The sequence below is a fragment of the Bufo gargarizans genome, chromosome 5 (genome assembly GCF_014858855.1).
Source record: "Bufo gargarizans isolate SCDJY-AF-19 chromosome 5, ASM1485885v1, whole genome shotgun sequence".
Classification (NCBI taxonomy): domain Eukaryota; kingdom Metazoa; phylum Chordata; class Amphibia; order Anura; family Bufonidae; genus Bufo; species Bufo gargarizans.
The window spans coordinates 76,004,755-76,018,064 of NC_058084.1; the positions used below are offsets into that span (position 1 = coordinate 76,004,755).

General features: G+C 44.3%; 1 protein-coding gene across 1 annotated transcript in view; it reads right to left on the minus strand.

Moving 5' to 3' along the window:
- Positions 1–13,310, minus strand: part of CNGB3 (cyclic nucleotide gated channel subunit beta 3) — a 181,738-nt gene that overhangs the window by 119,489 nt on the left and 48,939 nt on the right. Inside the window, exons 9-10 of the mRNA XM_044295380.1 lie at positions 2,808–2,872; positions 466–588 (exon numbers count right to left, since the gene is read on the minus strand). Of these exons, the coding sequence (XP_044151315.1) occupies positions 466–588; positions 2,808–2,872 (188 nt within the window). The remainder of the gene's footprint in view (positions 1–465; positions 589–2,807; positions 2,873–13,310) is intronic.

The following is a 13,310-nucleotide window of genomic DNA, read 5'->3' on the forward strand; positions in this document are numbered from 1 at the left end:
AGTAGGATATGTTGGCTAATTCTGAATTTTAAACCAGTATGAGGGTTAGTAAGACCGCAGTGTACACCTGTCTTTGTTTTTGTTATATTATGGTGACCAATTCCCTTTAAAACTATTTTAAATTCCATTGTAAGCCTCATGGTGCATGTCACATGGATCTACTTTCTAAAATTCCCATGATACCTTGTGTTTATAAATAATACACCTCATCGTGGATCATTCCATCATTTCTATTGTCTTTGTGTCATTTGTAGAGCTAATGAAATAACAAACTGTCAGCTCTGGTAAATGACAAGCAGTTATATGGGTGGCTGCTGAATATGACCTTTTGTGATAACATATTAGCATCGACTGTTCCTTGTGCCAAGCACATCACCCTACTAAAGATAGCCTCTAAAAGGTTATTTGAACCATTCCATACATCAATCTGAACATTGGCCAAGTATAAGGATAAACAGAACGTACATGTTGCCGTTTCCATCGTATACCCATTTGGTGCTGCCAATGCCTTCGTAAGTGGAAGCCCAGTAGTAAATGCAGGCATTAATATGAAGGATGAACAGTAGGTAACCGGTTGTTCTGATAACTCTGTGAAGGAAATAACATGATACTTGATTGGGGTAATAATATGTTTAATAAGTAATAATAATAAAATTTGCAAAAGGTTAAGGCATTAGTATTAAAAAGAAAACATGTGATATAATATTTTATTTTGTAATTTTTATTTTGTCAGGATCGGCTGACTATGTATTAAGGGTACTTTCACACTCGCGGTTTTCTTTTCTGGTATTGAGTTCCATCCTAGGGGCCCAATACCGGAAAAAAACTGATCAGTTTTATCCTAATGCATTCTGAATGGAGAGCATTCCATTCAGTATGCATTAGGATGTCTTCAGTTCAGTCCGTCTTACGTTTTTTTGGGCGGAGAAAATACCGCAGCATGCTGCATTTTTCTCTCCGGCCAAAAATCCTGAACACTTGCTGGAATGCTGTATCATTAATTTCAATTGAAATGTATTAGTGCCGCATTGACGAATCCGTTCTTCCGGTCCGCGCATGCGCAGACCTTTAAATCTGTGAAAATAAATAAATACCGGATCCGCTTTTCTGGATGACAGCTGAGAGACGGATCCGTCTGACAAATGCATCCATTTGCGTCCAGCTTGCCTGCCGGAATCCTCTGACGCGATTGTAGCCCTAAGGGTTGACCAGGCTGTGCTTCATTACAACGCATCTCCAGAGGTTTGAACAGAGTATGTGGGAGCAGGAACTGGAGCTGAAGGCGTGTAACAAATCGGTGCTCCAAGGGTTCTGGCCGGCCCCTCGGTGCTCCAGTTAAGTAACTTGCATATAAATAAACATTAATTTTTCTCAGCAGCAGCACCACAGAAAAGGTATTGTTTTTATTAGCAGGCTATATTCATGGTTTAATAGGGTTGATCATGCTGATAGATGCTCTTTAATAGGCTATACATCACGGTAACTAGGGTTTAGTTTGGCTGGCACGTCCAACATTTCTTCAATAATATTTGAACAACCATGTATAGGTAGAGATTTAGCTATGCCATCGAGCCCCTGAGAAGTCCTTGCAGATGATGGGAGTAGTAGTGGTCCTGGTGAGATGATGCGTCATTGTGTACTCCCCCCAAGCCATTGCTCCATGGGGATTGGTGCAGTGGAAAGGTGGTATAAGGAATAAGGCCAGAAGAAGAATAATAAAATTATCTCTTTAGAAGTCGTAGTACATCCAGCAGTAGTTTGTACACAGTGTAATTTCTCTTCCTGGGTGATCAGGTATGGTGGCTGGCAAAGTGGCAGATAATAGCACCTCTGATGTGCTATCTTGCTGATGCCTCTCTCCTAAACTTCTGGCTAACAGCTGAAAGCTTACACTTGTAGCTGTAGGTGTCCACTGTGTAATGCATGTTTTTTTGAGTTAGCCTGGCCTGGACGTGATCTAAGCTGATAGGTGTCTGAGCTGTAGTCCCTCACCTGCAGCAAAGTCTGGATAGCTACGGTTGCTGATCACTCTGATGACTGTAATGCTGTAGCCATTGCAGAATATCTGTAGTTTTGTCTTTGAAGTTTCTCTGGAGTAATGGTCTCACAGATTGGTTCTCTGGTCCCTAAGACCATTGGAGCAGGAGCAATAGGGCTTGCTTCCTCACTGCTCACAGTCCTAGCTAAAACTCCCCCTGGTGTCCACCATTTAGCCAAAATAAATTATCTCTATTTTTCCCTTAAAATCTGACAAGGGTACTGACGGAGTTTACTGACTGTGAATTTATCATTGTAGGTGTACGTATTTCAGGTTAGTTTTTAGACTGGAGTTGTCATGAGCACTTGGGCTATTCTACAACTTTTTAAAAAGTTGCACTTCATAAAAGTGACACAAAAGTGTTCTGTAGGTGGCATTGGAAGGTTCAATGTCTAAAAGGTCGCAACATTTATGTGCAAGTGAACCCAAAAAGTTGCAAAGCCCTTATTTGCAACTTTTGGAAGCCAGAATTCTGGCATTCAGTGCTTGATAAATTCCCCCCCAGAGTTTTTAGTTTTGAATGGAGATAACATATATAATGCATCATACATATAATACATTTATCAATATTATAAATTCATGCATTTATAAACTGGTGTCTGTGTTGCTTTTGTTCTTTTTTGCTTTTATATATTTCTTTTCATTTCTTTGAGATGAAAATTAAAAAGACTAAAGTTGATTATCGGAAAAGGTAATGCAGCTGCTGATTTTTATTTCATTGTGTAATAAATTATCCTTTTCTGGCAAGTTTTCACAGTTTGTGTCTCACCTGTAAATATATGCTCTCTTGAGGACAGCTTCTAGACGATCATTAAATTCAAAGAATGTGCTGTACTGAAAACAATGAGATATGAAACAATTAGACCCACACAAATAATAACACACCGCAAACAAAACCCTAGTCATGTATAGCAGGAAACTGGGACAAATCCATGCAACCTTCAGTAACACATTGAAGCCATAAATGTGATCTATTGTTGCTGAGCATTAAATAAAAAGCATACATTTTTTCACATTTGAAGAAAACATTTATACTGCCTTTTCTTTAGAGATAATTACAATGTAAGACATTTAACCTCTTCCCATTGTAAAGTTTTAATTTTTTGCTCCCTGCCTTTCAAAAACCATAACTTATAAAAAAAAAATCTGTTCAAATAGCCTTATGACGGAATGTTTTATCAGGACAACTAATAACTTATAATAGCGCTGTTTAATATTCCATACATTGTATTAGGAAGCTGGAAATAAATTATCAATGGGAATAACACAATTGCAACAATATTTAGCAGGTTTTGTTTTTAAGAAGTTCACTGTGTGGTAAAAAATGACGCAAAGAAAAAAAGTTGGGAGTCAGTCAGCATATCCCAGTGCGCGGGTGCATGTCGCCATGGCTGGAAGCACAAAACCAAAAACAAACACAATGCAACAGCGCTCTGCAAACACAAATAATTAAGTAAATACAATAGTGCCATACTCACTATAGAAAATGTACTAATGCTAAAGCTGTGTTATAAGTGTAAGATTCTTGGCATATTACATTTTGTACAGTATTATTTGTGCTTGTCTGCCATCGGCAAGGTGATCTGTTTAGGACAGGGGCCTCACACTAAATACTACCTCCACTGGTGCTATGCTGGCCTCCATAAAATTCTGGGAATCCATGCATGCTGGGTCCACATTATATTATACCTCTTATGGTACCACAATGGCCTCCATTAAATTCAGGGAATGCAGGTTCCACATGCATGCTGAGCTCATTAGCACATTTCCTATAGTGAGTATGGCACTATTGTATTTACTTTATTATATGTGTTTGCAGAATGCTGTTGCATTGTTTGTTTTTTGCTTTTGTGGTAAAAAATAAATAAATAATCTTTATAATGTGGGTCCATTCAATTACAAAGATGCCAAATTTATATAGCTTTTGTTGTTTTAATACTTTTATAAAAAAAAAAAAAGATACTATGCATGGATTTTGGAAAGACCAGCCGACCCACTAATGTGTATGGGGGCCCCCTGACTTGATTGCAGATGTTGAAGGAGGAAAGGATCAGATGATTGGATTTCAGCCGCCCAATCCTTTTGGTCTCAGGGAAGATAAGTCACAACCATAGGTGTTTGGCAAAGGCCAAGCCGAACTTGCATGGTCAAGGAGGATTGAGGAGAAATAGCTGTTGCCTGAATGAGTTTGTATGGCCGGTCTTAGTCTTTCCTGTGTTGGAATGTATTTTCATTTGTCTGCAGCACCGCATTGTACTTTGAGCTAGAGAGTATGAGTCCAGTGTATTCATGTGATGGATTGATTAATCCAAGCGGTAGTGTGTGGGAGGCGTAACCAATGCAGATTAATGAAACTGTGTTCTGAATTGGGAAACGCTAAAATGATTAAATAACTAAATCCCTACACTTAGCATCTCAAGAGTAGAGTTGAGCGAACCCGAACTGTAAAGTTCGGGTTCATACCGAACTTTAGGTTTTTCGGCACCCGGACCCGAACATTTACGTAAAAGTTCGGGTTCAGGGTTTGGCGATTTCTATGGCGCTTTTTGAAAGGCTGCAAAGAAGCGTCATACTACTTGCCCCAAGAGGCCAGCACAGCCATGCCTACTATTGGCATGGCTGTGATTGGCCAACTACAGCATGTGACCCAGCCTCTATTTAAGCTGGAGTCACGTAGCGCCTCCCGTCACTCTGCTCGGATTAGTGTAGGGATAGGCTGCAGCTGCTGTGAGGGAGAGATCAGGGGGGAATCTTATGAAGAACTGCTTCTTTACTCAGCGATCTACAGCAAATGTGTTTTGTGGGTGCAGTGCACAATTGTTTTAAGCCTGCCCTGAGCCAACTACTGCTGAAAACGAACTTTTTTTACTTCAGTTAGTCAACACATAATCGGCAGCCATTTTATGCAACGATAGTGCACCAGCACAGGATATCTGCATGTCTGCAAGTCCAGAAATACTGCTTTGAGACACTGGGGTTAAAAAAATCCTCTGTTTCATATAGTGCACATCTATGATTATCGCTGCTTAAGTGACTGTTCAATTTAGGCCAGAAATATGGCTTTCTCATACTGGGGCATACTGGGGTGAAAAAAAACCCCTCTGTTTCATATAGTGCACATCTGTTATTATAGGTGCATAAGTGAGTGTCACTTTTAGGCCAGAAATACTGCTTTGGCATACTGGGGCATACTGGGTGAAAAACAAACAAAAAACTCTGTTTCATATAGTGCACATCTGTGATTATAGGTGCATAAGTGAGTGTCACATTTAGGCCAGAAATACGGCTTTGGCATACTGAGTGAAAAAAACAACTCTGTTTCATATAGTGCACATCTGTGATTATAGGTGCATAAGTGAGTGTTACATTTAGGCCAGAAATACTGCTTTGGCATACTGGGGCATACTGGGTGAAAAAAATAAATAAATCTGATTCATATAGTGCGCAGCTGTGATTTTAGGTGCATAAGTGAGTGTCACATTTAGGCCAGAAATACGGCTTTGGCATACTGGGTGAGAAGAAAACCTCTTTTTCATATAGTGCACATCTGTGATTATAGGTGCATAAGTGAGTGTCACATTTAGGCCAGAAATACAGCTTTGGCATACTGGGGCATACTGGGTGAAAAAAAATTATCTGTTTCATATAGTGCATGTAACAGATCTCCTGGCACCCCGACCGGGTACCTCCGTCGAATGATCCTCCTAGTGCTTCCCGAGGACTCCAAGCACTCCACTTGACAACGTAAGCGCTGCAGACCCCACGAATCGCCGAAGCTTGGTTGAGGTCTCACCGTCTCCTACCCACCCTGGACCTACGACAAGGCTCCAGTGGGTGAACCTCTCCTAAATCCAGAGAGCAGGAACAGCTCTTACAAGAGCAAGGAGTTATAGCCAGGGGAGTATACAGCATATAGCAATCCTCACATGAGACAAGGCTCTATGTTGAATGTAAAACAGGAACTCTTTATTGAACACACAAGCATTGACTTATACACATTTTCCAACAAGGTTACCACCCACAGGGTTTTGTAAAAACAACCAATAAACACGTACAATACAGTAAAACACTCCCACACAAAATCCTCCCCTCTGCCTGTGATACAATTACCTTACACAATGGGTTAATGTAATCATCACAGGCAGGAAAATACACAATGTCTTTTGTCCTGGAGACAACCGAGGAGTAATTCAATTATCTCTCAGGACAAAGGGAAATCGCCAATACACACGTGGGGACAATAGGACAGAAATCACTACTCAAATATACAATGTCCCTACCATTACAGTAAACATAGACATTTAACATATCCCCAGATGGTTTGGATCTGAGCGCTCAATATATTCAAACAGCGCTCAGATGCCACAAACACAGTCAAATCGCCATGGGGTTTAAGTTTAGCATGGGCTGATCAGAGGGCCCATAATCCTGGGGCAAGAGGCTGGCAACCAGGCTTCTCCACCACCCAGTGGCGAGGTTGGTTTCACCACAGTGCACATCTAGGATTATAGGTGCATTAGGGACTGTTCATTTTAGGCCAGAAATATGGCTTTCGCATACCGGGGTGGAAAAAACACTGTTTTATATACTGCACATCTGGGATTAGAGGTGCATAAGTTACTGTGAAATTTAGGCCACAAATACCGCTGTCATATAGAGTTTAAAAAATAATAATTTGTGCAATACCCTACATCAGGGTTTTTATTGGCAGATAATTATTTTTAACAGACTCAACCACTTTTTACTTTGCTTGGTGAACGCTAACTATGAGGCAAACATCTAATAAGGGACGCAGTCATGGTCGTGGTGGTGGTGTTGGTGGAGCCTCTGGTGCAGGGAGAGGACGTGGCCGTTCTGCCACAGCTACACGTCCTACTGAACCTACTACCTCAGGTCCCAGTAGCCGCCAGAATCTACAGCGATATTTGGTCAGGCCTAATACCGTTGTAAGGATGGTAAGGCCTGAGCATGTACAGGCGCTAGTCGATTGGGTGGCCGACAGTGAATCCAGCATGTTCACATAATCTCCCACCCAGTCTTCTGCAGAAAGCACACAGGTGGCACCTGCAACCCATGCCCATCAGTCTGTCACATCACCCCCGTGCATATAACCTGTCTGAGCCTCAAGTCATGCAGCAGTCTCTTATGCTGTTTGAAGACTCTGCTGGCAGGGTTTCCCAAGGGCATCCACCTAGCCCTTCCCCAGGGGTGGAAGACATAGAATGCAATGACGCACAACCACTTATGTTTCCTGATGAGGGCATGGAAATACCACCTCAGGACATCTTTGATGATGACGAAACACGTGCCAACTGCTGGGTTTTTCTGCAATGTGTGGACCGAAAAGGAGGTCAGGGAGGAAGACTGGGTGGAAGATGATGCAGGGGACGATGAGGTCCTAGACCCCACATGGAATGAAGGTCGTGCCACTGACTTTCAGAGTTCAGAGGAAGAGGCAGTGGTGAGACCGAGCCAACAGAGTAGCAAAAGAGGGAGCAGGGTGCAAAAGCAGAGCAGCCATCACCAAAACAGTTTGCCTGCTACTGGCCACCGCCACCAGGGACCAAGCACACGAAAGGTTGCTAAAGGAGTTCCCTGGCTTGGTGCTTCTTCACACAATGTGTTGACGACAAGACCCGAGTGGTTTGCACGCTGTGCCATCAGAGCCTGAAGCGAGGCATTAACGTTCTGAACCTTAGCACAACCTGCATGACCAGGCATCTACATGCGAGGCATAGGCTGCAGTGGAGAAAGCACATTCAAAACCAAGAAAGGGCTCAGGCCCCTCCTGCTCCCTCTTCTGCTGCTGCCTCGGCCTCTTCCTCCACCTCTGGAGGAACGTTGGCACCTGCCGCCCAGCAAACAGAGGATGTGCCACCAATACCACCACCTCTGTCACCAAGCATCTCCACCATGTCACACAGAAGCGTTCAGCTCTCCATCTCACAAACCTTGGAGAGAAAGCGTAAATTCCCACCTAGCCACCCTCGATCCCTGGCCCTGAATGCCAGCATTTCTAAACTACTGGCCTTTGAAATGCTGTCATTCAGGCTGGTGGAGACAGACAGCTTCAAACAGCTCATGTCGTTTGCTGTCCCACAGTACGTCGTTCCCAACCGCCACTACTTCTCCAGGAGAGCCGTGCCCTCTCTACACAACCAAGTATCGGATAAAATCAAGTGTGCACTGCGCAACGCCATCTGTGGCAATGTCCACCTAACCACAGATACATGGACCAGTAAGCATGGCCAGGGACGCTATATCTCCCTAACTGCACACTGGGTAAATGTAGCGGCGGCTGGGCCCCAGGCGGAGAGCTGTTTGGCGCACATCCTTCCGCCGCCAAGGATCGCAGGGCATCATTCTTTGCCTCCTGTTGCCTCCTCTTCCTACTCGGCTTCCTCTTCCTCTTCTACCACCTCCTCATCCGGTCAGCGACAGACCTTCACCACCAACTTCAGCACAGCCAGGGGTAAACATCAGCAGGCCATTCTGAAACTGATGTGTCTGGGGGACAGGCCCCACACCGCGCAGGAGTTGTGGCGGCGTATAGAACAACAGACCGACGAGTGGTTGCTGCCAGTGAGCCTCAAGCCCGGCCAGGTGGTGTGCGATTATGGGCAAAATCTCGTTGCAGCTCTGGGACTAGATGGTTTGATGCGCATCCCTTGCCTGGAGCAAGTGCTGAATTTGGTGGTACAGAAATTCATTCACAACTACCCCGACATGTCAGAGCTGCTGCATAAAGTGCGGGCCGTTTGTGCGTGCTTCCAGCGTTCTCATCCGGCCGCCGCTCAGCTGCTCTACAGCGTAACTTCGGCCTTCCCGCTCACCGCCTCATATGCGGTGTGCCCACCAGGTGGAACTCCACCTTGCACATGCTGAAGAGACTGTGCAAACAGCAGCAGGCCATAGTGGAGTTTCAGCTGCAGCACGCATGGGTCAGTCGCACTGCGGAACAGCACCACTTCACCACCAATGACTGGGCCTCCATGCGAGACCTGTGTGCCCTGTTGCACTGTTTCGAATACTCCACCAACATGGTGTCACGACTGTGACTGATTCAGACAGGTCTGGGAGGAGAAGGTCGCAGCGACTTGCTACTCGCGATAGCTTGTGAGTTTGCTCCGTGGTTCAGGGTATGTCATCCGGGTTTTGCCTTGTGAACCTTTTTGCCCTGACTGGGAGTTTGTAGGCATCCTTCTCAGGTGAGTCCTGTCTGCCACTGCCAGCTACTATATTAGTTTCAGTTTCATTTGCAGTCATTGCCAGATAGTCCTTATTTCCAGTGCTATTCTGACCTTTGAAGGAGATCGTTTGACGGTAGTGCTGCGGAGCTCTTGTCTGGCGTGGACTGTCGTTATTGGGATCACCTTCTCTGCTCGTGACTAGATAAGTCTATCTCTGCTGGAGATTGTTTGTTTGTTGCTGTCTTCCCCTGTTGTTCTCCTAGACATGAGTGATGGTGACTAGTGCTCCCATCTGCCTTTCCCCAGTCTAGTCTTCTTAGGGTGACTGAGGGTTTAGGCATCCTGCTCGCCGCACGGGTTCACACTCCGTCTAGGGTATCAGGGCAGACAGGTGCCAGCTTAGGGTTAGTCAGGGGTGGCCGTTCTATTTCTCATCCGTAGATAAGGGTCCCCCTTCCCCTCTGTCTGGTGTGACACGACTGCTGCTGGGATAGCGGTCGTGACACATGGCCAGTGGCAATGACTCCGTTATCAGCGTTACAATACAACTTCTATGTCTCCTTGAGAAAACACTTAGGGCGATGATGGAAGAGGATGTGGCCCAGGACGAGGAGGAAGAGGGGTCATCTCTAACACTTTCAGGCTAGTCTTTTAGAAGTGGCTCAGAGGGAGGTTTTTTGCAACAGCAGAGGCCAGGTACAAATTTGGCCAGCCAGGGCCCACTACTGGAGGACGAGGAGGAGAAGGATGAGGAGGAGGATAAGGATGAAGAATGTTCACAGCGGGGTGGCACCCAACGCAGTTCGGGCCCATCACTGGTACTAATGGTTCTGCCCCATTCAACTTCTGGGTCTCCAAATTGTCCACATGGCCAGAGCTTGCTCTGTATGCCTTGGAGCTGCTGGCCTGCCCTGCAGCCAGTGTACTCTCTGAAAGTGTATTTAGCACGGCAGAAGGCGTCATTACAGACAGGCGCAGCCGTCTGGCCACAGCCAACGTGGACAAGCTCACGTTCATTAAAATGAACCAGGCCTGGATCCCACAATACTTGTCTGTGCCTTGTGCAGAATAGACAGTTCTAACAGCCTCAAACATCCATCCTTCTCCTACTCAAGTGCACTTATTCCTTTCTTTTTTTTTTTTATATGTCCCAATATTTTGGGGGATACCACTGTGTAAAAATGCAAAATAACACACTTGTGTTGGATACCTATTTCTCCTTCGCCGTCGCTTCCACCTAGACCGCCACGTGAGCCTACACTGCCACATCCACCCATTCACCGCCTCCTCCACTTACTCTTACATCATTCCCAATTTTTATTTTTAAGGTCTTTTATGTTTTTTTTTTATTCATTTCCCAATCCACATTTGTTTTAGAGCATTTGCCATGCTCTTAAGCACATTTTGCTGCCTTTTTCAGCCCTCTAGCTCTTTCCAGGGCTATTTTAGAGCCAGTTTAGTGGCCAAAAGTTCGGGTCCCCATTGACTTCAATGGGGTTCGGGTTCAAGTTCGGGTCAAGTTCGGGTCCCGAACCCAAACTTTTTTTTCAGGTTCGGCCGAACCTGCCGAACCCTAACATCCAGGTGTCCGCTCAACTCTACTCAATAGCTATTAGATAGTGTCTTCAGATCAGGCACCATTTTCCTGCTGACTAGTTGTAGGGATTTTCTGGTATGCACTGGACACATACTTACTCAAATCCACTACTAGAGAATTACAAGTCAATAGATAGGGGTTCCTGTTTAAAGCTCTGGTGAATAAGCCGTTGGAGACATGAAAAACAAAGAGTATCTCATGCTCTGGAGGACCAAGGACATCCATGTGTTATACAAACTGCTCATTGTTTCCAAAAGGAAATATGTGATGCTATAATGCAAACAGGGTGTGCCCAAGGGGAAACAACTACTACTCCTAACATTCTGTAACCATCTTGCCTGGGAGTAGGGAGCACTTTCCACTGGGTTGCTGCATTATGTCCTCCTTTGAGTCCTATTCATAAGTTTGACATGATTCAGTTAGGGGGAGAACTTTATTGTTTCATTGGGTGTAAAGAAAACACCCAGGGTTTGGTGCATTAAGCTGGCCATACACATTAGATCTATGTTGGCCAAACCCACCGAAACCTGACCATCTAATGTGTATTGGGCTTCCTGACTCTCTAAGGATCTGGCACAGTGAACTTCAACTGTCCAATCCTTTTGTTCTCAGGAGATAAGCTGATGTCAGAGGTGTCTGGCAGTGGCTTTCTCCCCACTCCCCATTCACTACATACGTGTGCACACTTAGCCAAGCTAAACATGCATGTGCATCGGGGAAGTGGGAGAACGATCATTTGGTTGATCATCTTGTCCATATAAACTACTGTCTACTCCTGTCCAGATGAGATAGATCTTGTTTAATTAGTTAGAAGAAGTTAGAAAGTAGCACTTAAACATCAAATTACTAGCTTCACAAATCAGTGGTAAAATTTACTAGCTATCTGTATTTATTTGTATACATTTTAGTCTAATTGAATTGCACACAATGGGGCAGATTTACTAATAGTGTCTAAGGCCAGATTTACCACATTGACTGATTTTGCATGATAAATCTGGTGCTCCTTTGGACTGTCACATTTATTATGTATTTTAGACATTTGGACCTCACTCAACAAGGGTTGAATCTTAGAGGGAAAGTGTGTGGTTTCATTTGAAGGGTGTTGCTTAACATGCATTTATGTGCACCAAAATTATGTAAAAAATTATGGTGCAAAATCTGGGGCAAATTAAGGTTGGTCTACACACGAGATTTATCTTGACCAAAATGAGTGATTGCAGATGACTATCGTTTAAACAAAATTATGCTTTGCAATGGCAGAATTCTGTGTGCTAAAAATGTGATTGGCCAAGTTGGAAAATTTGGCTGTCAGCCAAAATTAAATGTACAGTATTTTACAAAAGTGAGTACACCCCTCACACTTTTATAACTATTTTATTATATCTTTTCATGGGACAATACTGAAGATATGACACTTTGATACAATGTAAAGTGGTCAGTGTACAGCTTGTATAACGTCAAAATTTGGTGTGTTCTCAAAATAACTCAACACACTGCCATTAATGTCTAAACCGCTGGCAACAAAAGTGAGTACACCCCTAAGTGAAAATGGCTAAATTGTGCCCAAAATGTCAATATTTTGTGTGGTCACCATTATTTTCCAGCACTGCCTTAATTCTCTTGGGCATGGAGTTTACTAGAGCTTCACAGGTTGTCACTGGAATCGTCTTCCACTCCTCCTGACGAAATCACGGAGCTGGTGGATGTTAGAGACCTTGTGCTTCTCCACCTTCATTTTGAGGATGTCCCACAGATGCTCAATAGGGTTTAGGTCTGGAGACATGCCAGTCCAGCATCTTTACCCTCAGTTTCTTTAGCAAGGCAGTGGTAGTTTTGGAGGTGTGTTTGGTGTCGTTATCACGTTGGAATACTGCCCTGCGGCCTAGTTTCCAAAGGGAGGCGATTGTGCTATGCTTCAGTATGTCACAGTACATGTTGGCATTCATGGTTCCCCTTAATGAACTGTAGCTCCCCACAGCCAGCAGCACTAATGCAGCCCTAAACCATGACACTCCCACCACCATGCTTGACAGTTGGCAAGACACACTTATCTTTGCACTGCTCACCCGGTTGCCTGCGCTACATGCTTGACACCATCTGAACCCAATAAGTTTATCTTGGTCTCATCAGAACACAGGACATGGTTCCCATAATCCATGTTCTTAGTATGCTTGTCTTCAGCAAACTGGCAGCACTCATACGTCTATTTTTAAAAGACAACCTCTGGATATGACGCTGAGCTTGTGAACACAACTTCATTGGTTGACCATGGGGAGGCCTGTTCTTAGTTGAAACTGTCTTGTTAAACCGCTGTATGGTCTTGGCCACCGTGCTGCAGCTGAGTTTGAGGGTGTTGGCAATCTTCCTATAGCCTAGGCCATCTTTATGTAGAGCAAAAATTCTTTTTTTCAGATCCTCAGAGAGTTCTTTGCCATCCGGTGCTATGTTGAACTTCCAGTGACCAATATGAGAGAGAGTGAGAGCA